This window comes from Platichthys flesus, chromosome 1, assembly GCF_949316205.1.
Source record: "Platichthys flesus chromosome 1, fPlaFle2.1, whole genome shotgun sequence".
NCBI lineage: Eukaryota > Metazoa > Chordata > Actinopteri > Pleuronectiformes > Pleuronectidae > Platichthys > Platichthys flesus.
This window is the reverse complement of record NC_084945.1, coordinates 26,044,101-26,071,317: the sequence shown is the minus strand read 5'-3', so window position 1 is coordinate 26,071,317 and position 27,217 is coordinate 26,044,101. Positions and strand designations below refer to the sequence as shown.

The 27,217-nt window shown below is 39.3% G+C and overlaps 2 protein-coding genes across 4 annotated transcripts in view; both read right to left on the bottom strand.

Annotated features, from left to right (window-relative positions):
• Nucleotides 1-2,486, bottom strand: part of LOC133955348 (multiple C2 and transmembrane domain-containing protein 2-like) — a 35,593-nt gene extending 33,107 nt beyond the window's left edge. For 2 of the 3 annotated variants that reach the window (XM_062390148.1, XM_062390166.1), the window contains exon 1: nt 2,342-2,486. The gene's annotated coding sequence lies outside the window, so the exon portion shown is untranslated. The other variant, XM_062390156.1, reaches the window with a different exon arrangement.
• A 2,912-nt stretch (nt 2,487-5,398) lies between these two features.
• LOC133955338 (myocyte-specific enhancer factor 2A-like) overlaps nt 5,399-27,217 on the bottom strand; it is a 41,068-nt gene continuing 19,249 nt past the window's right edge. The window contains exons 3-11 of the mRNA XM_062390135.1: nt 24,340-24,543; nt 14,785-14,919; nt 14,490-14,547; nt 14,253-14,423; nt 13,553-13,606; nt 11,859-12,019; nt 8,216-8,339; nt 7,751-7,853; nt 5,399-6,721 (exon numbers count right to left, since the gene is read on the bottom strand). Of these exons, the coding sequence (XP_062246119.1) occupies nt 6,334-6,721; nt 7,751-7,853; nt 8,216-8,339; nt 11,859-12,019; nt 13,553-13,606; nt 14,253-14,423; nt 14,490-14,547; nt 14,785-14,919; nt 24,340-24,543 (1,398 nt within the window). The 3' untranslated portion in view covers nt 5,399-6,333. The remainder of the gene's footprint in view (nt 6,722-7,750; nt 7,854-8,215; nt 8,340-11,858; nt 12,020-13,552; nt 13,607-14,252; nt 14,424-14,489; nt 14,548-14,784; nt 14,920-24,339; nt 24,544-27,217) is intronic.

The window sequence follows — 27,217 nt, the reverse complement described above, 5'->3', positions numbered from 1 at the left end:
TTCATTTACAATTTCTCAATAGGGAAAAGTACGTTTTTGTAGCGATTTGTAAAAAAAAAAAAAAAAAAAAGGCACATTATGTTAAAGAAATATTTTCATAAGTTGACAATGTTTCCCTGCAGATAGCTTGAAGGTCGTAGCACACACCAGCTCAGTTCTAGGAGAACCTGAGGAAGTCCATCTTTCCTGCAGACAGCGTTGTCCAGAAAGCCATGTGACAAACGTGACTCGTGTCACATTTTAGTCATTTATTCAACCATAATTTAGATCAAGATAAACATACAACCAAAGTGCAGGGGTCAATGGGACAGTGTTAAACAAACATGAAACAACATGTGATGATCATAAAGAGAGACTGATCGTAAATTAGAGTAAAAATAATTCATCCAAGTCTAATATCCTCTAAAGACTTCTGATGCGACTGATTGGCACGTTTGTTTTTACTTCTTTACTGATGAAACTAGAGATGATACCAGCATCAGAAATGCCTGAAATACTGCTGAAAATGTTGGGGCAGATATCAGTGAATACAAATCTATGCACTGATCAGAGACCACATCTTTAAAGTTTAATAGATTGATAGAACTTTTTTCCAGAACAACAGCTGGGTTGTACAGCCAGTGTAGCAGTTATTTACAGGAATGAAACATTAGAGAGATCTGGCTAAAATAAAAAAAATGACTGGGCCATTCAAAACATTAAAGGTCCTCTTATTTTTCTAAACTGTGACTGCACTTTAACAGCTATTTAAAGGATGTAATTGTTGTGTTTTCCTAGATGTATTTTTATTTTATTTTCGGTTATGACTGTTATACTGGATAATAAAATAGGTTTCATGGCATCCTATGTAATTATTTCCCAAAGGGTCTAATCTGAGCCAGGCAATACAACAATGATAGCAAATCATAATTTCTTTAGACGTTACCTAAAGCATATCCCTGTTAAAATACAATACATAAGCTGGTATAGTGTTAAATGCACTAGTAATGGACCTGTACTCTGCATCTGCAAAACACAAAGTCTAGGTGTTTGAATCTGTGTCGCAAAAGAATAATGGCACATGAAGCAGAGCTGTTTGAGGATATCTGACCTGTATCACTCAATCTGTCTGAAGTCAGGAGTTAAAGTTATTAGTCATGTTTTGTTCATAATAATTGCGTAAACTCAATGTGACTTGATGAAACTCTTGACACACTAAAGCCTCAGTCCGTGTTCTTACATGTGCTGCAGCAGGACCACACGTGTAACGGTGACTCCAATGGAAACATGCATGTCTGCACAGAGCCTGAACTCTCACTTCAAAATGAGGTCATCGACTTCGCAAAACACCACAAAGAAGCCACACAAGAGACGATAGCATTTTGAAATGACAATGTGTTTATCTATTGTTATACATGACAGAACAGTGACTGACTGGATCCTCCAAGTTTTACGGATTTGAATAATAAACGAGCAGTGATTTATTCTGCTTAAAAGAATTATGCTTAATGTCAGCTCCGGTTCGACTTTGAAAGGATTTCTGGAAGAATTCTCATTCTGGAAGAGCAGATATCTTTTGAATCATGAAGTAAATAAGATTTCAACAAAAATGCCCACTGTGTACTTTATCTTTCCATAAGTTAAAGTTACAAGACGGTAACTTTAAATGCTGTTCTGGGTAGTGATACAAGCTTGTGATTTTTTTGAGAGCGAGAGAGAGAGAGAGAGAGAGAGAGAGAGAGAGAGAGAGAGAGAGAGAGAGAGAGAGAGAGAGAGAATACATATATCATGTGGGTAAGATGAATAAGCCTTGGCAGTCTTGTCAGAACAAGATAAGAAGCCATTTCCTGCATTTCAGTCTGTGGTTCCTTCACTTTGATATGGAGCCAGACTACAGCTCAGTGAAGAAAACAAAACAAGCCAATCATAAAAAAACTCCTCATCATCTCAAACACTCTGCAGTTAATCTGTAGTTCTGGTGGATCTAGAGTTTCTTGTTCCACCACTGGACATCAGTGACTCATTACACACATTTATTTTGAATTATATTGAATATATTTTTTGTAAAGCTCTTACATGAGCTTTAGAAAGACTCTTTGTAAGTGTGTGTGTCAGGAGATAGACAGCAGTCATTTTCCAGATGTTGAGCGGCGTTTACCATGAGCCTCAGCCTGGTATTTACACAGCCAGGAAACTGAAACGGAGGATGTCTGAAGAGAAGCGGTGGGGATTCTCACCTGTCCCGGGACGGAGCTCATTTTTCCGGGCCGGAAGGTGACTCACCTGAGCGCTCCACCTCAGAGACCCCCACTCAGCCGACTACACTCACGGGGAAAGTAAAGAAGACTGAATGAGCTGGTACCTTAACTTCCGCTGCTGCGAACCTCTGACGACTGTTTCATCTCATGTCCGGCAAAGTGCTGTGGGCAGAGCAGCGGCCAGCATCGGCTCCTCTCACCATGAACCGAACAGTGTTTCACTCACTTCCTCCTCTGAGACTCACCCACACATCTCAGCCGCTGACAGATTAACACTTTCACAATAAAAGCTCTTCCGCTGCGCGCGTGCAGCAGAGCGCATCCTGGGACAGGTTTGAAAGTCTAAATATGATAAAGTAAAACATCATGTACAGTGTGTTTAAATATATTAAGACGTGTTTAGTCGAGCCTGAACGCCTAATATATAATTACAAACTATGCATGTTAAAAATAAATACATTTCTAGTTCATTATGAATAAAAAAAGAATTGAAATTGTCACTGTGATGTGACAACCAGGAGCCATAAGTCTCACAACAAATCAAAACTCTATGACATGCATTGAGTCATTGCAGACTCAAAGGTTCCTTTCAGGGCGTTTTCTAAATATTCAAAAGACAAATCAAATATTTATTGATTTATTTATACAACGTTTAATAAGATGGACAACGCGTCTCCATCACCCATCATCCAGAAATGAAGCCAAAACATATCCTGGACATGAACGCCACCATAGACCATTATGAAACCAGTCTGTTGAGTAACCGGGGGATGGAGCAGTGGTATCGAGGTCCTACTAATGCATGTACTCGACATGCGACTTAAGTCTGAACAGCCATGTGACCCGAATCAGAATCCATTATGACATTTTCAGCACTCTGGTTCTACATTCCTCTTAATTTTGCGCAGGCAAGGGGGCGGTCGGGAGTGGCCTGATGAACGTAGTACAACATGGAAAAGGTGGGATTTATGAACTGTACTACTACCAGCAAATAGGTGGCGCTCAGCGGCTTTGGATTCACTTTCAGGGAGCTGTCAGATCATCCAATTTTAAGTACATTCGATAAGAAGGATTAAAAAAGTTTTGTCCTCAACCAACGGTAGGTGCTGATTGTTTCTTTAGCAAAGGTAAGTATTTGTAGATCAAGTTACCACAAGCTGAAAAATTCAATTCCCGTAGCGCTTCATGAAACAATACACCTTTTGTCAACAGTGTTATAATGCAAGGTGTGGTCCATGTTTACCCGAGTCATAACTTTCTCAGACATGCCCATTCAAAATTTAATACATAAAGCTTTTTATATTATTTACTAGACGTATTTCTAGGGCAGTATTTTGTGGCTCACAGAAAAATAATCCTTCTCTCAAACAGATGTTCACTCACATCATTCCCATTAACCCTGGTACATTTAATCCATTCACCCTCCTCTCCACAAGTGCACGGACCGAGGTCACTGGGGTTTCTCTCTCCATCTGAATTAGCATCATTCCGTTGCTCCTCTCTTTCCCACAAGCACACACACTTTACTTTTCATACAATTATAGGGATCGGTTAATGTGTTGTTTTTATCATACCAGATTTATACTGACATTTCAGATTTGTTTATCACATTATCTTGAACTTTCAAAAAAGTATACTTTGACGGTATACCAAAGAAGTTAATTGTAAGATATTACTTGACGAGACATGGTACAATATAGTTATTTTAATTTTATACAATTGTGGTACTTTAAGAAAAGTAACACACATTACCTTTTTTTCCTCCTTTGCTAAAGTAACCTCAGAACGCTGACATCTTTTCAACCAATGGCATAAATGGCAGTTAACATCAATGTTGACACCGCAAACCAGAGGTGTTACACATGTGACATCGCACAGCTTTCGGTTCTGAAGCCTCAATTTATAGCTTACATCCTGATAGGTCACATTCAATCGTTGTTCCAGTTTCCTCCCATCTCACACCGATAGATCTGTTTTTAGGAAATATCGGATTTCCATCCTTACTGAATCTCTGTAGTTCTTGTCTTGTTGGACTTGGCGATGTAATTAAATGATCATGATATTTTAGATACTGTACACCCTGATGTTATCTATCAGCACAAGCTTCTCATGTGTTCAGTCAGTTTTCCCCCCAGTATTTGTTTTCCTTTTCTGTACGTCTCGTTTGCTTTCCCAAATCCCCATCACAACCACTTCCTCTACCTATGTAGTTCTCAGTCAACACTTTACATCTGCCACATCCTTAAATCAGATGCTCTTCTGTTTAGGCTGGTATCATTAAAATTAAGATTTTTTTTTTTCAAGAAGCTATGTATTCTGTATCTGTTTTCAGAACCTGAAATTATTAGTTTCCTGTCTTTAAAAAGGAATGCTTTACAATGTTTTCTCTCTTAGGCCCTTCTGTCTCTATCTTTCTGTTCACACTTAGGACTGGTAAGTTTCTCATCCACTCTTATGCTCAGAGGAACCACTGTGGTTTTTCTTGCAGCTTTTGCACACTGCACCACATACACCTTGTACTCAGCCACAAACTCACTTTTCTCAGGTTCAAAGTTGATCAGTCCCAGCTCTAAAATTGTCAGCACTGTGCAGATTGTGTATTGCATGATGAAAGAGACAGGCCTGAAGTGCCTGAATCATTTGAGGACTTTAATTAAGCCAATCAGTCCCTCAGAACTCTAGAAATTTCATGAAATCACCAGTCCTGTTGTGACACTCCCGTTCATCACTCTGTGTGCATTTATTTACAAATACTGTATGGGCACTAGCTTTTATTTTATGAAATATTTAGACTAATTTTACATTATAACCCAGTAAAGATTAACCTGGTTTGAGTAGTTTCTCTTTGTCTGATTATGTAAGTCTAATTTCTTTATTGTGGTTTCCTGGGCGAAGTTACCTAATGCAGTACACATACAACCACAGCTGCCACTTTGTAATGCAACTTCAGTTGCATGATGATTACTTGATCCTGTCTTCAAGGGGCCTGCTGTTTATTTATCTAAGGTATAGTATAGTCATAGTTACCGTAACACATGATATTTTTTCAGCCATTCATAAAACATAAAAAAAAATGTATGGGATCCCATGCTCTCACTTCATCAGTCTGGCCACATTTAAACAACAGGCCCGGGATTGAGTTTTTATCTTATGTGCCACAATCTCTGAGGAGCAAGACTTCTTTAATCCATTAAATCCATAGGGTTAGGGTTAGGGTCCATCTCTAGAAAGCATGTAGCTTCATATTATATAATGGGGAGATTTATCCAGCAGAAACCTGATGAGAGAGGAAAGACGATGCCTTGAGAAATGGCAATCAACCACAAAAATATACTTTCTGTAAATCTGGTGGAGGTGTCATATTTTAACCAGGCATATACGACAGACAATTTAACAATATACAGGTACAACAAAAAGTGATATATATTAAAGATGCTATATACAAAACAATAAAGACATATTTCTGTAGTAAACACAAAACAAGTGTCCATGGCTTTCAGTTGGAAATCTGACTGTAACATTGTCTGTTTCTGTGCACAATATAAAATCACTCACAAATGACATTTAGAAAAAGCAGCATACTGCTTTGGCTGATATAAATAAGTGTTTGTGTGAAGAGAAGTTACACTGATGACGATGTGGACGGAGTATTGCTTTCATGCTGGACTCAATGTCTCAAACCCTGAGAAGATCAAAAATTAATTGGGTGACACCCAGTTGGAGACAACCAGCAGTAATTCAATGATTTCCCACCCAAAACATGAACAAACTGTCAGACGACGCTATTGTCAAGCCTCCCATTGGATAAAAAATGACAGATTGTCCTGCAATTGGAGCCATACTTTCAGACATACACAATTCAAAGGATGGCATATTATGTGTATGTGTATATCAGTTCCACAGAATAATTTATTGATTGGAAAGATTCTGACAAATTAACAATATCATCCTTCTTAAAAATCTGATCATCAAACATAAAAACAGAGATAACTTAATGAAAAATAACAGAACACGTCAATAAAATTGACATTTAATTTGCATAACAGTGTCCTTCCTGTGTTTGCCCTGATGTCGTGTGGCCATGACACTGCAGGGTCTATGTCACCCAGCTGTCCATTCGCATTCGTTTGACCGTCTGACTCTCGCCGCCCTCTGACAGGCTCACAGGGAGCAAGTGGAGGTCCGGCCGCTGCTGCTGCTGGTGCTGCTGGTGCTGCTGGTGCTGCTGCTGCTGCTGCTGCTGCTGCTGCTCCTCTCTGTCGCTGCCGCCCTCGTGGGAGCTGCAGGAGGAGCTAACACTGTCTGCAGGAGACCTCCCCAGCTCTGCTCGGGCAGATGAAGAGCTAGAGGAGTGAGGATGAGGATGGCCGTGAGCCTGGGTCAAGTACACAGAGTGGTTGAGGTGGTTGCGGGGTGGGGAGATGGGCTCGGCTTTGATGTTGAGGTTGTGATTGGTGTTGATGGAGAGACTGGAGCTCCCCCGCCTACAGACAGAGGGAAGAGAGGAAGAGTGCTGTTTGAGGCCATTACTGCAGGTTGATTACGCCACCTAGTGGTAAAAATAACTGTATACAGTCTATATACAGGAAAGATTACTTCTCTCTACTACGGATTTGACAATTTCAATCTAAATGTTTTTTATCTATACTGTTTTTTAACTGTGATATATTATGTGTAATGTATTCATTTTTTACTTTATTTATTAATCATTTAAAATGTACGCACTAACCGAGTGAAACGCTGAATTTCATTATATATATACAAACCAATGACAATTAAGTCTTTCTATTCTATAATTTTCCACTTGAACTCTGAAACTATACCCTGTGGTATCAAGTTAACACATTTACTAAGAAACCATAATTTTTTGCTTCCATGATTTACTGAACACGAGTTATTGAAATAAAGTAAACAATTACCTTTTGCAATATGATAACAATAACATGAGTTTAAACTAAAACCACCAAATCTAATGGCATAATTTATAAAAGTAAAACACATACACAGGGTTGTTTTGCCTTTAGTGCGTTAACTTTAATTCTTTGAGAAAATTTGACTAAATAATACATTATTGTTATTTTTAAGCAGGGACTTTAAGGAGGCAGAAGAGAGACAACACAATCTTGGTCTTATAAATGTAAAGTTTATGGTGGCTAAAAAACATGGGTTTTTCCAAACAACCCCAATGGCCACATCTCAACTACTTGCTATTTCAATTTATGTAGAGGGCTTAAAGTTCATCCTTCATCACCAAAGTTGTCAGTGTCAGATATTCATCAGTGGTCAATAACATTAGTCCTGAAAAATGTATGATACATTTATTACTTCATCAAGTCACCCTCTCAAAAATAGCTCCGAAACTGTTTCAGAAAACTTCTCCTGGGCTCTGGGTCACCTATTTCGTGTGTCAGTACATTTTTAAACTATGTTAACTGATAACATTGTTCTGGTGAAACCAGTAGAACCTATTATGTGTCATAGAAAGGCAAAGGGGAGCTGTGTCAGGTACTAACCCCAGTGATTCCAGCTGGTGCTGCTGCCACGATGTCATGGAGCCCACAGACAAGCCTGCGGGTGAGCTGAAGCCTGACAGCTCTGCACTGTTCATGGAGTAATCTGACAAAGAGAGAGTGAGGATATGTAACCATAGATATATATATATATATATATATATAAAAGGCAAATCGCACATGACATCACACTCTTAAATCTTAATATACATTTTTATCTATTCATATTTTTATACCATCACAAAATATAGATAAATACGTAGCATAGACTGAACCCTTATGGTACAGCGCTCTGGGAAGCTTTGTGTATTATGGCACATTATTTAATGTTATTCTGGTTCTTCTGTTATGTTGTTATCATTAAGATGGATTCAATTAAGTAATTTAACCATCCTTTGTCCTCTTTGGATCCACAGGGGCTGTGCTTATAAATGTGAAACAATGCAAACACACATAATGCTCAGGTACCATTGTAGGTAGAGCCGATGCCGGTGTAGACCAGATTCTGGTGAGGCAGACTGGGTGTGGTGATGGAGACCACTGGGGTGGACAGAGGCTGGTTGGACTGATTGTTGCTCACTCTCTGGTTGCTCTGGAAAAAGAAAACAGGATTATATTCTCCAAGATTAGTCATTTAACTTTAATACATTGACTCTTGGGTTGTAATACTCCATTTCAACCACACAGTGTCAGGATAAATTCATTTTTCTACGGAGTCTCTTCACAGCCAGTGACATCTATTTTCCTTTTAAGGAAAAATCAAACCTCACACTCAAATACTTTTTCCTACATTTCCCAGGATACCATCAGTTCCTGGAGAGTGAACTTGAGGAGGGGCAGCATCTTGTTTGGGGTTCACTCTAGACAGAGGACAAGGCTGATGAAATGTTTTGGACAGAAAAGTCGAGCAGTGACTCGCCAACCTGTCAGTGACTAATTTCAATTAATTTCCAAAACCTATATATCCGTTTAAGACAGAAATACCTTAACATCGCCACTTTATATATATTAAATAGAGGGTGAAAAGCTTGAAAAAACGTTTAAACACGCGTGTCCTCTAAAAGCAGTCTTATTCTCTGAAGTACGTCGGTTAACTTCTGTGCTATAGAAGATGAAGTGTAAAATGCAGCTACATTAAGGAACGACTAAACAGCTACTGACAATTTCTTCTGAATCACTCAAAGATTAGGTCAAAAGCAATGTTGTTTTGGCACTGGTTTGGCTGGTGAAGCCACAGAACTGGTGGCTTTAACTGGACATCTCTAATAGTCATTCTAAGTTTTCTGTTGCTTCCCTACGAGCTGCTGGCGTTCCAGTCTGATAATGTCAGAAATGACATCACCCTGAATGAGATCACTCACTGCTAAGAACACACACGCACAGACGCACACACACACACACATACACACAAACACAGAGTTAACCAACCTGTATGCCTAAAACTAATGTGACTTTGCCCAGAAGTATTACATTGTGTTTCTTCCACCTGTCCCTCTAATATATGTGTAGTATCTGCAACACTTTAGGTTGGTTAACTCTGAAAACAATGCAACCTGAGAAGAAATCCCGACCTGCTCATTTCTTTATGAATATAGCTTTATACACAGTCAATGAATACGTTTGAAAATTTGCAATCCAAAAGAGTTGTTGTTGGACAATAAACAAAACGTAGTGTACACACGTCCATGCACACAATGGCATAGAGGAGGAAGTGAGAGGCAGTTTCAGAGAGATCAAACTGAGGGACGCCCGTCTGACGACAAACAAGCATCCTTCACTTGATTAAATGAGAAGTAGAAAACTAATCATGATCTGAGCAGCTTCCATCCTCCTTTGCTAGTTTCAACCATAAAGTAAAGGTTCTAAAATATTCCTTCCTCCATGTAAGTGGAGGAGACATGGACAAAATTTAAAAGTAATTTCTTTCAATTAAAGTAGTTATCACTCTGTGTTATGTTGTCTGTTTTAGGTAGGTTCTGTTTTAAAAACTTATTTGATGTTATATAAAACACTGATGCTGTAAATCCTGTATCCAGGATATTTCGGCTTCATTTCAACTGAATGTTAGTGTCAACTCATTAAAACTGACATTCAACACACTCATCTAAGAGAAGAAGACCATGCAAACCGCTGTCTGCTTTATCGGTTTCAACAGTGTTGAGTTTATAGATTCTCTACATGAAAATGTATCACATTTTTGTATTGATAATATTGAATAGCCCTTATTTAGTCTTAATCAAAAGCTTGTATTAGAAACAAGTACAACGTTTTTAACTTGTTGTCCATGTCTGTAATTTCAGGCAGGGTCAAATGAACTTCAACATAAAGGTTCCTAACAACTGTAATCACACACTCCTGTTCTTTGACTGAGGAATCATGGCTAAATATAAAAATATCCTTGATCTGACAGCCAGTGTGCTGAGCCACCTGGTTACCATAAACAAGACGAACACAAGTCTCTCTCTTTCTATTGTTTGAGAATCGTTACATCATGTTTGAGCATAGTGTGGGAGGGAAGGGCAACAGAAAGGGAGTTGAGGGCAAATCAATAACTTCAATAACACAGCGCAGCTGCTGAATGTACAATCTGAGAGAAGAGATGTGAAGGCTTCTACACTTTCCTGAGCAGGGAGTCGGTTCACCAAACCATGAACTCTGTTAGATTCCATGCATGTAATCAACAGAATTGATGCTATGGTGTTACTCACTCTTTGAGCGTTTGCTTGTGCCAAAGTCTGAGGCACGAGCAGAATGTAACAACATATTATTTATGTTCCATGCATTGTGTGACACTAAATCAGACTTGAACTTCCACAGCATCCCAACAGGAAATGTATTGCTTTTGTTCCGTGTGCAGACTGTTATCTTTCAAGACTTATTTATAGTAAATGACAGGATTTCATGATATGCAGGTTTCCCTTTAGGGGTCTCTTAAGCATGGGAGCAGAGACCACTACAGGTGACACTCAACTAACTCAACTATCCCTGAAGTAATTTTTCTGGTCTTTCTACAAATGAAATTGCAAGCTAAAATTACACTAGAATGCTGTACATGAGAACATTGATGTTTTGGCTTCACAATCAACCAATTTATTCATTTTAAAGTTACAGCCAAGGTTAAAAAGTACATAGTTCATATTATATACAAAAGGATAAATATCTTTTTCTGCCCTGATGTTAAGAAGAGTTATTAATCCAGTGTAACTGCATTTCCTGTTTTACATTGTCTTGTTACTAACATTTCCTGTCGTTTCAGTTTCCCGCTTCCTGTCCGCTTGATTCATTACTCACCAGCACCTGATAAGTTCCTGCCCCTGTGTTTCCAGCCAGTCAACCCCTTACAATGTCCCATCCAGTCCCCACTTGTCATTATTGTGTTCATGTGTTGTTTGTAGTGTTTCCAATGTCACACACAACTTTGAGCAAAATATTGCTATTTAGTGTTTTTAAGCAATTTATAACCATACGTATTTTATGAAAGTAATGATTCAAAGGTTAAGATAAAAAAAAAAATATACAGTGTATTTAGGGAAGAAACATTTAATGTACAAAAATATTTCTTATTTCACATACATTGTTACTAAGTGGGACTTATGCTTATGGTGCCCTGCCTCCTTTAGAAGAAAAAAATGTTTTCACTTGCACACCCTGCAAACATTTGCTCCAGTTGGTGTCAAACCAAAGTTGCTGAGCTACTCTGTGGTAGCGTGAATCTTTTTACCCCATTCTTCTCTTGTTTCTGCGTTCTCTTAGCCTGGAGCACATAATGTACTGTTCTGCTTCTTAACTAAAGTCAGACTGAGGCACTGAAAGCCTTGAGACCTGTGTGTATACAACACTTAATCCACTCAAAACATTCCTCATGAGGCCAGAGGTAAAAAGGCTCTTGTTAATTTCAATAATGGACCACTTGTAAAAAAAAAACTGCAGTACGATGGTGAGAAGTAAGTAAGTGTGAATATGTAAACTTTTTCTGCTCTTCATTTTCCATAATGGTTTTACTTGCATCATCAAAAAATCTGTGAAAAAGTGTAGGATATTCTTCTTTGTTAATAACCTTTGTGATGACTTTTGTTGATGTCCTTAATGTACGAGACAAATACAAACTCACCAGTGTTTGCATCATTCCTTTGGACTGGGGTATGACCACTCGCAGATCAGTTTTACGGCTGCCGAGGACCAGGTTGTTCCCAGGAGGTGGGAGAGGAGGTGATTTGGATTGTATGATCTTCCCCAAACTGCCTCCACCAGGTGAGCCCAGAAAACCATTTACTGAATAGAGAAAAAGAAGAATACACACACATTCTTCAGACTGGTGGTAACAACATTTCAGCAGAGCTGACTGAGTGATGGAGAATATTAGCTCAGACATGCTGGAGTCATAGTGTATGCATGGTCTGTGCACTGTAGCTGCATGTTACCTAAAAACAAATTGCACTGCATCTGTACAGAGCCTCTATAGTCTACTCTAGTGCAAATCTACAAATATTTGAAGAGTCGGAAAGTGCTGTAGAAACATGACTGTCCACCAGCAGGATGTGTTAGGAGAATGGAGAAAGTACAGCTATATATTATACAAAAGATCATAATGAATAATTGATCTTTTCGTGCTCTTGATATTACATAATGGCAGTGTTCATATGGGACATGCTGTTCTGGAACAGAGATGACAGGAAGGGAGGTCTGTAAGGATACAGACACCAGTGAGAGCTGAGGACCTACAGTAGAGACAAATAGACCTGACAAACCATGGGACATTTCACTGGTATAACAATGATGCCTCCACTGGCTTTTAAACTGAAACTGAGCTGAAATTGTCTGATGTGAAGTCGTGACCTTCACCTGACAATGAGATATCATCACCCTCATCATCCTCATCCTTATCATCATCAGCAACTGTACCTCTTCTTTTCTATTTAATTTTGCAAGATAAGAGACAAGACTTTGGAATACCAATACAAGAACTGTGGATACAGGCTAGTTAGCAGCATTTTTTTTTGACTTTTACCTACTTATTACTATGGGATAATTTTTGTTAAAAGTCCCACCTTGGTAGGAAAAAGGCAACACATCTAAATGCATATTTAATTCAGACGAGTCACATTGGTCTGACTGCATACATTTGAATCAATAAAAAAATATGTTTTATTGAGAATTGTAAGCATCTAGTACTGTGCATTTCAAATGCATTTAAAAGGACTTTTGAAAGTTTATAAATTTATAGATATTTCTGCTCAGTGATCATGGAGCTGTCCAGAAGGTCTTTAAAGTTCGAAGCACAATTTTAATAAAATAATCTCAGACTAAACATATACTGTAACAACATGACACATTGATGTACTCATGAATGTCCCAAGGTTGGATATACAGTTGTTCTGAAAAAGCAGGTTTCACAGCAGGTTGCTGGACACTGAATGACTGTAGACTGACAGCCACACACACAGAGACGGTTACAGCAGATAAAGCCTGTCAGAAAGGCTGCTGGAAACAGCATGTAGTCCATAGACCTGGGGTATTTTGGCATTTGTAGTGAAGTAGTGTGATGTGTGTAGACAGGCAGGATGTTTAAGAGACTGTCAGCCTACATCCTGTCTGTCTACATCAGCCTGAGGAGGAGGGTTTTCCTCCTCTGTCCTACTTTTAAAGGAGATGAGAGGAGCAGATGGGAACGTCATTACTGCAGTATTCAGACTCTACAGGGGCCTCATGTATGCCTCCTAGTTCCCCTTCTCCTAGTGGAACTACTATCTGTGTATGTACTGTATAAATGTGACTCCTGTAAGAAAGTGAAAATACTGTACATACCAACTGGCCCAGATCCATTCTGAAGAACCAGATCAGAGCTGCCCTGCAGGCCACCTGAAGATAAACACACACACACACACACACACACACACACACACACACACACACACACACACACACACACACACACACACACACACACACACACACACACACACACACACACACACACACACACACACACACACACACACACACACACACACACACACACACACACACACACTGTAACCTCAAACATGGTGCAAAGTTTTCACTACTCCTTCTCTTTCCTGACCATTACCTATTTAGTTTATCATAAATATGAAATTAAAATAGAGACAAACTGTCTTTTGTTGAAATATGCTGTCACTCACTATAGTCAAGGAGAACTATTCACAGGGAAGGCAAGACTGCAAACTAAATGTAGATATACTAAGTCCCATTAGGAAGGGTTTCATTTGAGATGCAAGTCAGCGATAATATTTTTGGCCACTGAGCATATGTCCGAGTGTGTGTGTATTAATGTCTGTGCTTATTTTGTGCACCTTTACTCTTAAGTAATACACTCCAATTTGTCAAATCTGGAGATGGATGTTGCATATCCTATGATTGAGTGTACTCAGCTGAGTTGAACCGTCAGTTTAGATATCGAAGAGCAATGCAAATATGAAATCACCTGCCCTTCCCTAGAATGTGAACCACACCCATACTCACACACCTGTGTTCCCAGTGCTGGGGGGTCTCTGTGGAGAATTTCTGTGGAGGTGCGAGTGATGTGAGGAGAGGATCCCACTGTCAGCCAGAGCTGCTGTGGCTGCAGCGAGCGCCTGAGAAGTCACTCCTCCTCCTCCTCCTCCTCCTCCTCCTCCTCCTCCTCCTCCTCCTCCTCCTCCTCCTCCTCCTCCTCCGCCTCCGCCTCCGCCTCCGCCTCCTCCTCCTCCTCCTGCAGTCGGGCTGTATGACATGTTGCCTGGTGCTACATGCATGAAGTTCTGCTGTTGATGGGCTGGGGTCTGCAGAGACAGCAACAGATGTTAATACTTATAAGAGTATTAGCACTTTTGCAAAAAATGTGAAACATATATAGGATCGGAAAATGTTTAGTTGAAGTCCTTGCAGAGAAGATGTGAGAAGGAAAAGCTGATGGCTTACAGTCTGTAAGGCTTTAATAAGCATTGCTGTGATCTGTGTCAGCGGAGTTTTAAGCTGTTGGTCAAAAACTGAGAATCAGAAACTAAAATGCAACTAACAATTTTATGACTCTTCATCATGTGGTCAAATTCCTCATTAATCTTCTTGTATTTCTCCTCAGTGCTGGGGGTGAGGACGTAGGAGGCGTCATTGTCAGGGCTGTCACAGCCTCGGTGCTCCTTCTTGTTCAGGGCCTGAAGGTGACACAAGCGCAAGAGGGAGGGAGGCAAGTTAAAGACAAATATATCAACACATCAGTAATAGGTACAGTTTAAAGTATGGTTCGTTGTCTGAACATCAGAGCATGTGCATATTTTCAAGTCAAACCTACATTAAAAAATATCATTAATAATAGATATCAGCAACAACATCAAAATATGTAAATGAATCATGTTTGATGAGAAACTCATTAATTCAGACAAAAAAGTCAACAGTCCATTTACACAAAAACTACAGATCTGAAACACATCAGTAAAGACTGTTCTCATAAAGCGATTTGTTAGAAAGTGAAGGAAAAAGGTTACGCTCAAAGACAGAGTTGGAACAAATGTAAAAGATTGGAACAAAGTAACAACATTCTTTCTACATAATAACATTTGTCCATGTCACAAACCGATGTACTGCAAAACACAGGATGTGTATGGTTCTGGCTGCTCCCTACTTGACATGTGGTTAAAGAGCGGACAACAAACTAACCAGACTATAAAATAGCTCTGATTCTAAAGAGGGTCAGAAAATACAGATAATTTTCCAAACATTGAGGTCATATTTACAATCCTGCAGTGCTGTGAATATACTTTTTTGATACTTAAAACAGTGTGGATGGGGAAACCTATTTTCTGTGGTTATATCTCTTTTCAAAAGCAATGCATTTTAAAAAGTAGCTGATTATACGGAGACGTGTTTCCAAAGGACATATCAGGCAATCTGGTTTGATTGCTGTGTTAACCTTTAATCGTCTGAGGATCTGTCTGGAGAATCAATAAATCTATCCAATCATCCATTAGCAGCCTGGCAGTGAGTCAGTTCTGTCGTCCAGACTGAAACACGTATCTCTACAGCGTGATCATCCTGGTGAGCCCTCCCTCATGTGTCAACCACCACTTGGTTCACATGTGTTGTATGGTTTGGCGTGAAATGTATCCTCAATTGGTTTGATTGTACTTCCATGAGATCTGATAAATGCATTCAGGCCCCCCTCAAGATAAAATACAGTATATTTGTGATCCCTTGTATAGTGTATAACAAGGGATCACAAATATCAAATTTCCAATGTGTCCAGAACTTTGCTTTATGACCAAATACAGTACCTGTAGAACTTTGCCCGATGGTATTTCAATCAGCCTTGGCTGTGCTTTGAGTTTTCGGCCAAACAACAAATAAGAGCCTGCTAACGTGCAATGTTATGATTAACTATTAATAATTCGCAATGTTATATTTTATAAATGTCATTTTATGTTAGTTAGCATGTTTAGTACTACTGTAGTTTGAGAAATACATTTTTCACATAGGGTATTACAGCTGCATTCATGCTTCAACCAAACCTCATCTGCCTGCTCCAACTCTCTTTAGGGTCCGACAGTTTGGTTGAGTTTATGAGCTTTGAAGCTGCGTGCGTGATACAAAAAGCTGGTCTGAGTGGTACAGTCATCAGACATCTAGAGTTTTTCTCTAGAGAGATGCTGCTCCACATCACAATCTTACTCATGTATGCTAAAAGCACCTTTTTTTTTTAAGAAAAAAAACACAATGGACTGAAGTAAGCAAGTAATATATTTATATTGCAAGCCCCAAACAACTCTGAGTTTGTTGCTTCTAGTGGTGCAGGGTGGATAGATGGGGAAATACAAGGCAAAGACTATACTGGTAATCATAGAAATATCGCTTTGAAATGAGTCTGCAAGAGGCTTCTTGCTGAGATGTGTTACCATAATGAGTAACATTTACGAACTCGAGTGAAACTCAGTAGAATGTATGCCCCTACCCATGGCCCCTTTATGAAACCACTTTTAAATTCACTATAGCACAATCTTTTTTCCAATCTGCACCAAATTGCAAATATCTATACCAGTCCCCTTACTATGTCAGTTTAAAAAAAAAATCAAGATCCATGAATTATTTAAAATGAAGACACTATAATGATTCATGGAGCTGAGGCAAAGTTGGTTCAGTTGGCTGGTATCTCTATATGCATATTACACAATTCTATGTTTATTTCATCCATTGATACATAAATTAATTAACGCAGCTTAAAGTTGAGGCTTTTGTGAGTTCAAATACTTGAATTCAAAATGAGGCATGTATCGGCCAATTGGCATTGTTCAGATTGTTCAGAAAGCTAAAGCTTAGATCATCTCTTTATAAAGTGGATGGATGAATTGATGGATGTTAGGCTGGTGCACCTGGACCTTAGTAAAAGAGTCATTGCAAATCAGATCACATCATACCAGCATCATGGAAGCCTGCATGATGACATCACCTCTCTGGTATCCATCATCTCATCTCTGTTTCTCATTACGTTACACATCTTAGCGTGAAAAGGGACGGACTGACAGACCAACACAGCAGCCAGCTGACTGTCTGTCCACCACATGTCCTCTGCATTCCCAGACTCTGGTAGTTATTATGAGCTCTTAACGCACACTTGCCAGTCTATTTTCACCAAAGGCCTTAAACCCAAGTTTAACAACTGGTGGCAATTTCAGAAGTCACACGCTCAGTTACTGCTCAGTTGAATGGCTGTTCATTTCCACGCTCTAGTAAACACTAAACTGGACAGTTTAAAATTCCAAAAGACACACACATTGTTTGGCTCATTCAGTTCTGGACAGGCTTTCCCTCAACCTATCACCCCGCCTGTTTGTTGGACCCTTTGTCTGATAGTTAGTCCATTTCGTCTAATTATGGGAGGGTACAATGAAGTACATTGTGTGAGTTACTGGGTAGCAGGGCCAGCAAGTATCAGTCAAAATGACTGATAGATAATACATTTCCCATCAGTGATTTCAAGATTCTGGACATTATGGATTACATGGCTTAACGTACATTCTAATACACAAGGTGTAAGGAAAGAACTCTTCATAACATAAAGTTCCAGACTGTGCATCATTCACTTAACCATAATAACTGAGACATAGCTTGGTGATACCATATACCAGACACTATTTGCCCGTCAATGAGGTACTGCAATAATATTACCTGCAGGTGGAGCATGGTGGTGATAAAACAGTGAGTGAGTATTAGAAAAGTGGTCATAAAAGGACTGAATGCAAACGTTAATATGAATCTGCTGCATGCGGGACTGTTCGCTGAAGACTTCATATAGAATAGAAAGATTGTTTTATAGCTTTTTTCATGGCCTCTGAGTGTCCAAAAACAGGTGTGTTGCTTTTTTCATTCTTAACCTTCTGATGACTCTTTCCAGGCACAGGCAGACTTCCCCAGCTTTCTTCATATAATGCACCTCAGAAACGAGCTTCTCTACAAGCACCCACAGTAAAGTATATAGATAAGGAGTGCAAGTGCATTGTAAATATTATAGAATGATATTCAATCATAAAATGACTCAGCGGTAATTTAATATGAGGAGAAATACGACAAAAAGTGCTGATGGAATGTTTTCAGTTACTCAGCATCAGGAGTTTGTTACTGTACAACCATTCTCTGATTCATGTATGAACTCACTTTAACCTTACAAGCAAAACAAGAGCTTCTTTTTTTTTAGGACAGCTGCTACCAATCAAGAGATCCCTAGTTTCTTCCCCCTGTTTCACAACATACTCAGGTAGCTTTACAATTTAAATTTGGGGGACTTCCAGCTCCTATTAGAGAGGTTGCTTTCTTTAGAGAAGGAGAGTGAACAGTATAAAGGTTGAGTGTACCCTAGAGAAGAGAGTCTCTGGGGATTTGGTCCAAGAGCCATAGGGCTATATGTGGCTCCATCCGATTCTGGTTTGAACCACTACATCATGTCTGACAACCGAAGACTATCTTAAAGTGTCAGCAGGGGATCTGACAGTGTGTGTCTCCTTATCATCTCAAATGTCAAAGTTGGCTTTAGTGGATCACTCAAGGCATCTGGATCATTGCCACCATGTGGGATGGGCTGTAACCATAAGCATGTGAAGGTGACGTCTTGTTGCTGTTGGGGCTCCTTCTTTCCTAGAGCAAGTCTTTTCCAGTCAGGTGATCGCCCTTTAGACTAAGAATAGCCTAAAGGAGAGTTAAAGACTCAGCTCACGAAAAACAGTTTCCCCAGATTGTTTTATGTTGTTACGTATTACTTTATAGGTATCCTAAAACTAAAACAATTTGCTATATGCCACATGTTGTCTGTGTTTCTGTGTAATGCTCATTCATGTCAGGCCTCTGCAAGCTGAAATGTATGGAGGACCATACATGACATAAGTAAAAATAAATAAATAAATAAATGTATAAATAAATACAGAAATAAATAAATAAATGAATAAATAAAAATGGAAATAAATAAATAAATACAGAAATAAATAAATAAATATGTTAATACCAAAAGAAATGTCAAAAGAAATGTCTTAAATATATTTTAACATTTATTTTTTCCCTGATACATTTCCTTTGCATTTGCAGTGTCCTTATGCTAATGAGAAAGGCGGGCCTAACCGCAGTCTCATGCAGGATTGGTCACAGGAGTGTAATGATCCAGCCCTACTACTTCTGCCTTTCAATGCTGGTGTCCAGTAGCTGTTTGGGACGTTGAGCCAGTTCACACTTAAAATGAACTAGTTCAAGTTCAGAGGGTTAGTTAAGGTTATTTTTTATTGGGATGATTTAGCTGTCAGTAGTCCTGACTGTGAGCGTCATGTCTCGTGTTGTAATGAGCACAAGGAGCGAGCCGAGAGGAGGAGGAAACAGAAACTCCAGCTCGGTACAAACCACCTGCCGCCTCTGCTGTGATCATGAAGCCGCTGATCTCTGAGCAGATGTGACCAGAGAAACTCTGTGTTTTCACTGTTTCCACTGTTCCACAGAGTCACTAACTGGCTGCTTCACGGTGAAGAGATCAAGTCTCAGTCACTGCCCGTGTCTCTGAGCGAGTGTGTGACGGAGCGCAGGGGCTGTGTGTGTAGCTCAGTTGACCAATCCTGCTCGAGACTGAGGTTAGGCCCGCCTTTCTCATTAGCATAAGGACACTGAAATCGAAAAATAAAAGTTGGAATAAATGTGGAAATAAATAAATAAATATGGAAATAAATGCAGAATTAAATAAATCAATGTCTTAAACTTATTTCCACATTTATTTATTTATTTCCACTTTTATTGCAACTTTTATTTATTTCCACATTTATTTATTTCCACATTTCAGTGTCCTTATGCTAATGAGAAAGGCGGGCCTAACCTCAGTCTCGAGCAGGATTGGTCAACTGAGCTACACACACACACACAGCCCCTGCGCTCCGTCACACACTCGCTCAGAGACACGGGCAGTGACTGAGACCTGAGCACTTCACCGTGAAGCAGCCAGTTAGTGACTCTGTGGAACAGTGGAAACAGTGGAAACACAGAGCTTCTCTGGTCACATCTGCTCAGAGATCAGCGGCTTCATGATCACAGCAGAAGCTGCAGGTGGTTTGTACCGAGCTGGAGTTTCTGTTTCCTCCTCCTCCTCTCGGCTCGCTCCTTGTGCTCATTACAACACGAGACGTGTCGCTCACAGTCAGGACTACTGACAGCTAAATCATCCCAATAAAAAATAACCTTAACTAACCCTCTGAACTTGAACTAGTTCATTTTAAGTGTGAACTGGCTCAACGTCCCAAACAGCTACTGGACACCAGCATTGAAAGGCAGAAGTAGTAGGGCTGGATCATTACACTCCTGTGACCAATCCTGCATGAGACTGCGGTTAGGCCCGCCTTTCTCATTAGCATAAGGACACTGCAAATGCAAAGGAAATGTATCAGGGAAAAAATAAATGTTAAAATATATTTAAGACATTTCTTTTGACATTTCTTTTGGTATTAACATATTTATTTATTTATTTCTGTATTTATTTATTTATTTCCATTTTTATTTATTCATTTATTTATTTATTTCTGTATTTATTTATACATTTATTTATTTATTTATTTTTACTTATGTCATGTATGGTCCTCCATAGAAATGACTGCACTGCATACCTTGGACAGCTGCTCTGTTTTTGTTGAAATTCAACTCTGCTAAACACAAACCTGTCTCATTATTATGACAAAAGGAATCTGTTTGTAAGATTAGCTGAGCAGTTGAGACTTTGTAGTTGCTGGCAGATCATCATCATAAAAAAAATTCCCCTGGCTTTCAATTTTGTTTCAGCTTGACTGAACACTTTCATCTCCCACATATGGACGTACAGAAGATCTGTACAGAATCTACAGCTTAAAATCAAACTGAAATTAAAAGTTAGTTTTGCTAAGATATATTCAGGATTATGAATCATGATATTTGATTCCAACTAACAATGCAGACAATGATAACACTGGTAACGTGATTGGTTCAAAACTGTTTGGACAAGCACAAGTTTTGCTTCAACATCAATATTGTCAACCATTGATTAGCACTATCTGTGATTTGAGCACTCCCAACTTTATTCTATTACTCACTAATGGACCCACAAAAGAGACAGTTAAGCACACTGAAAGCACCAGATGAATGTCTTAATCATACAAATATTTTATCGTCAGTGGTGAAGAGAGCATGCAATCCTACTAGCTTGGGCAACACCGTTTCTGGAGAGACCAGTAAGAATTCCGCTTCTATTGTTTAATGCTGTCTCAACTTCTAATGCTGTCAAACCACAAAAGAGTTTGAGAGCACTTGTTTAAGTGGGACAAAACGTTGGTTCATTGTTTCAAACCATGGTCCAAGGCACGTCTCACACTCTCAAACAGCGAAATCAATAGTTTTACATTTGCTGCTTTGCCAATAGTCGGATAAGTATATTCAAGTAGACTCACACATCTTGACAGCCAGCATCTGGTTAACTTAACAGAGCACAATTTAAGACTGAAAATAGGTATAGGGCTAATCTGACTGTCCACATCATACCAAAATCCACCTTCCAGAGAAGCTCATCAGCATATCACATCTCATTTATAAGTCTGTAAAAAGACCTGAGTGAGAAAACAGACATATACAGCAGTCTTATCGGGGGTTATGTGATGGACTAGTTCTTGGCTTCTATGATACTCAACTCTCAGCATTAAACCACCTCAGCATCCCTAAATGTCAAAGTATTCCTTTAAAACACAAAAAGTGGATGGTTAACTCTAGGCAGGCTTGTTGAAAAGAGGAAAAATGTTTTTATTATCAATGTAATACGATGTCTGCCCTGGTAAGTAAAGCACACTGACAGCTCAGTCAAGACAAAATGTGTATTCGGCCAATGCCATTGGAAATATTCATCCATAACGATAATTTATCCCCATTTAAAAATTGAAGAAAGCAATATCTGCAGTCATTATCATTACAGTTTATATTCTACTCATTTCATGTGTCAGGAATATAAACAATAATGATACTCAATAGCTGCAGCATCATTATAGTTTATATTCCCTGACACATAAAATGAGTGGAATTCACATTTCAATTAGATTTTGAACATACTTACTGTATATTTAACAAAGTAAAGAGACATGTGGCGGTAAAATGATGTGAAGACTGCCTGTATAGACAGAAAGTTGTGAGCTGTTTATATGTGAGAAATAATCATCAGCCTCACGTTTCATCAAACAACAATAGAGCTTCCTTCCAGCCCCCCCGACACGGGATGTCTGTTGCAGCCAGCGGAGGGTTATTTTACACATAGTCAAATCCCATGCTTAAATGTCGCAGACTCACCATTATGTAAAAGAGCAACCTCCTGCTTTCCAGTCTTTGTTGTTGCTAGTGTATCTATCAGTATGTCATTTGTGGGGAAAAAAACAAATAAGGGCTCAAAGTAGGCAAATAAAGCCTGGTGGATACAGAGCAGACACAGGTGTCTGCTTGTGGTTTACAGCAGGAGAATAGATATGATTAAGTTTATTTAGAATCACTATGGGCAATGCCAGTTATGCATCTTAACAACCTACCACTAATATCACTACATCTAAGACGATGATTTCAAATGATTTTTATCTGTAAAACTGTATTTACCTTGTTTAGTCTGTTAATTGTCTAGTTCCTTTCGAAACCATGTTAGATTTATTTGGTAGGGTTATTCTTTGAGTCTGGCCATAAAGAGGACACTGAGTGAGGACAGAGAACAGATGGAAAACATACTTGTACTCTCCCTAAAACACTTATGTGTTTTATCAGGAAGGGGGAAGGGCCATTTTGAAAATAAACTCAGTTAATAGGGATATTGCGCTTCTTTATAGTTTATGTGTTTGTGTGTGGGGGGGGGGGTATGTGTGTGTGTGTGTGTTTGTGTGTGTGTGTGTAGGATGGGTGGGAGGTTTAACTGCAGATTCTCAGCAAGACAAAAAGGCATGAGAGGCTTACTTAAACAGCCAGAGAATGATTCAAGATGAACATTCATTTTTAATGGCCGCAGCAATGGGTGTGTACTATGATAGACAGGGTAGCGCTGCTCAGGGACCATGATGCAACACTGCTGGCGTCACCACACTGATGACGCTGAAGCACCCCACAGAATGGGTGGATTTTATCATGGCCCTGTATACTAAAAGGTGTTAAAAAACTGCAATGGTTAGACATTTTACAGACATAAACAGCAGCCAAAGTTACTCAGAAATCAAGATCAGCCTGCAAAGACATGTCTGGGGCAGTGGGAAAAGTTAAACTGTTTTAAAATGTGATATTTAAACCTGGTGGTTCTCTGCCCATTTCTGCACAGGTAATAGCAGTGATTAGTGAGCTTGCCCTCTCGGTCATGTCCAGCTGGAAAGGCTGCACCTGCCAGACAGTAAATTAGAGGAGATTCCTGAATGACTGTCAATCACAAGATTATTCATCCTCAAGAGGATGGTGTAATTAAGAAGGTGGACCTGGGTAAGACCCTTCGATACAGTAAATTACTAAAACACTCGAACTTTAATCTTAAAATTGTGTTGCTATTTAGTGTACAAATACATAATTCTTCATATTTATAATCCATATATGACATGTATTATGCAGAATGTAACTTTTTGGCATTAAAAAGGACAGGAGATAATTTAGGAGCAAGTTTTGAGAGACAATATCCTTTTTATAATTCAAAGAAAATGCAAAATAGCAAAAAAACGAATAAATAAATTCATAAACTAATTAATAATGTTTAATAATAATACGAAACCATTTCATAACGCTGCTGAGAAAGGTTTCATCGTGAACTCACCCGTTTATAGTGGAGTCATGCTGATGGTGGCACTTTTCTGGTTTTAGGAAATGTTTTACTTATGAGTGTAGTTTGTGGTTCCGCCCCCACAGAGAAACACTATTCTAAATGAATGCCAACAGTCTGAGAGCTTTCACAACAAATACTGAGGAATTCTAAAACCTGATTAGAATTCCACTGCTGTTTAAAAAACTCTGTCCATGGAAAAAGGCAGAACAGGTTCCACACTTACACTGACATAAGGACTTGGGTTGGAGAAGACTGAGAGATTTCTACCACTCACCTCTACAATGTCAGAGTTGGTTCTGCTCTCGTGTGGTTCGTTGTACTCTGTGTATTTCAGTAGGACTTTGTCCATGTCGGTGCTGGCATACTGAAACAGCTTGTTGGAGCTGTTAAAGATGATGAGGGCGATTTCACAGTCACACAGAACGCTCAGCTCATAGGCCTTCTTCATCAGTCCAAACTTCCTCTTCATGAACGTCACCTAGAGAGACACACACCAAGGATCAGTCTGGTTTCTTCAAATATCTACAGCCAAAAAAGAATAATCTGTTGATTTTCTATGCCTTTAAACAATTCCTAACCCCAGACCCATTATTTGCATCAATTTTCCATCATGGTGGAAATCAGAGATCGCTAATACTAAATTGACAAAGGGGTGTCTAAAAGAAATCGAACCCAGTATTTGTTTACACGCGTGTTGCAGCCAATCCCAGCTCGGACTGGGGGAGTGGGTGGTTACACAGTGTCGCCAGTGTATCACAGGACCAACACACAGAGACAAACAACCAAGAGGCGGCAGTGCTAACCACTTCTTCGAACGTGCCACCTGTGCAAGATATGTGTGGCTGTCAAAATATTGTCACAGTAATTATAACACACATTTACAATGGCATTAGGTTTAATCACACTGAAAGAGGAGGATAAGGGGGAGGTGCTTGTGCATGATCTGGAACTGAAATCCCCAAAGCTGATGGAAATAACCTGGAAAGTATAAAACCTCTCTCAATGATAACTATTAAGGTATTCCTGGAAAAACCATAGTATTGTCAGTAAACCCTCCCTGGACATATAAAACAAACATAAAACATAAAAATGTGTAGCGTTGTCTTGGGTTGTGACATCTAACTGATTGCAATCATTCTTGAAACCTTCATGATCCGCTTAACTATCACATGCAACTAGTATGAACACACGGTTTGGACTGGAGACATTTACAGCTCATATTCACACCCACAGCAGGTCACACATCTTTCATGCTTTCATTCCTTTTTCTTGGTGTGTAGCTTCCTCCCTGCAGTGAGTCAACTGTGTTCATGTAGTTTTGTCTTCTGAGATCTTGGCTCATATCACATCTAGAAGCTTCCTCTGACTCTCATGTCTTCCCACACTTCCAAGATTTATAGCAATGTTGATAATCAGGCTAATCCCTGAGGTTTATGTTCACAGCTCTGCAGCCCATGGCCTTCTAATATTGGACAATGTTCGGTTTTACTGGAGCAGTGATGTTTGGGTACTTGCTTAAAGGCACCATTACAAATGGTGGTGAGGAGGGTCTGAGTCTTATTCAGTATGGAACAACAAAAAATATTCAAACCAAAGTGATTACAACTGCTCGGAAAACAGTCGACGCTGACAAAACCTGACACACGGAAGCAGGGTACAGTAATCTGCATGCTCAGAGGAAGTATTATCCATAGTTTGTCGAAAAGCAGTTTTTCCAGTTTCACTTTCTCCCCAAAGGTTTGAGTTGGTGTTCTGCCAAAAGTTGCAGTTCACTGAGGGGAAGTATAAATTGTCCTATAAACATAACTTGAAAGAGGGACGTGTGTGCATTTCACATGGACCGGGAGAAAACACCCAGTCTCCTGTATTTTCTCTGCTACGTGCTCCTGAAATGAACAAACAAACTCCTCTATGAGTGCAACCAGGAAGATCCCCACATTTGTTTACCTCTGTGCAGGAAGGAACATGAAGTGCTTCCATTGATGTGGACCTCACTGGAAGTCAGGTAACTGTCGTGAGAGTTAAGTGTGGAATATGTAGGTTAAATGTGGGGAACCCAGTAACTTAATGCTACTCTTTATCTCCTGTCCTACTTGGAGGCTTCTACCAAGGGAGCTGAAGAGAGTACCATCATGCATGATAGAACTGTGGCTTTATACTGTATATGCTTTACCGCACAGAGCCGAAGAGGGAACGATATATATGATTTATTCTTCTGTTTGGTCGTAAAGTATAATTTTCTTTAAACATTTTCTTAATCAGTCTTATATAAGGTAATTTGTCTCCAATACAGTTTCAATTGTTTTTGTAATGTCTGGAGAGCAAAGTGTCCCGATCCAAGATCTTGAATCTCCTGTAACATCCCATGTCCTGGTGGGGAAGTAGATGGTCGCCAGAGTTCATGTTCCACCAGGCTGAACATTTACACTTATGCTAGAAAAATGGGGGAGTGAAAATTAAAATCCAAATATAATTCTAGTTCAATTGTGAATTTAAATGTTCCCTTATGAAACCACATTTAAATTCAGAAGATTTTTGGGGGGATCTGGATCTCATGGATATCAGTCCTGTGAGCATCGCGGATATATTTCATCAATAAACATGTATCACTCTCTGAGACGTCAATGTTTTAAAATTCCCTATCTCAAAATGGTAAAAAAAAAGTGAAAGAAAAACCCTGGATCCACCCGATGATCTGGATCCTCATAAAGCTTTAATGGGCTCTCTCTTGGGTAATGCCGCACCCCTCCACAAGATTTCAGGGAACGGTCATTTTTAAAACCCTGATAACAAACAAAAGTAGATCAGAACATAACCTCCTTGGTGTATGTTAATAATAGTGCTCACTGAAAAAACACTGCATCAGTAACTAGATGAGATGATAGTGTTGAAATGAACAGTTCTCACTATACCTCTGTTTATTGGCAGGAAAGATTTTTTTTTCTTCTGTTTTTTTCTGAAACAAAGTTGAGCATGACTTGAAAACACATTTCTAGGAAAAGAGATAATCACCTTGTTCCTCTTTCTGTACATGTGGGTGGTGAAAGCTGAGGAATTGACTACTACAGCACCATACACACTGCAGAGTGACTTTTGTGATGGTTTGAGGACAAACAGCTAAAACACTTGATGCACTTGACAGATAAAAAACA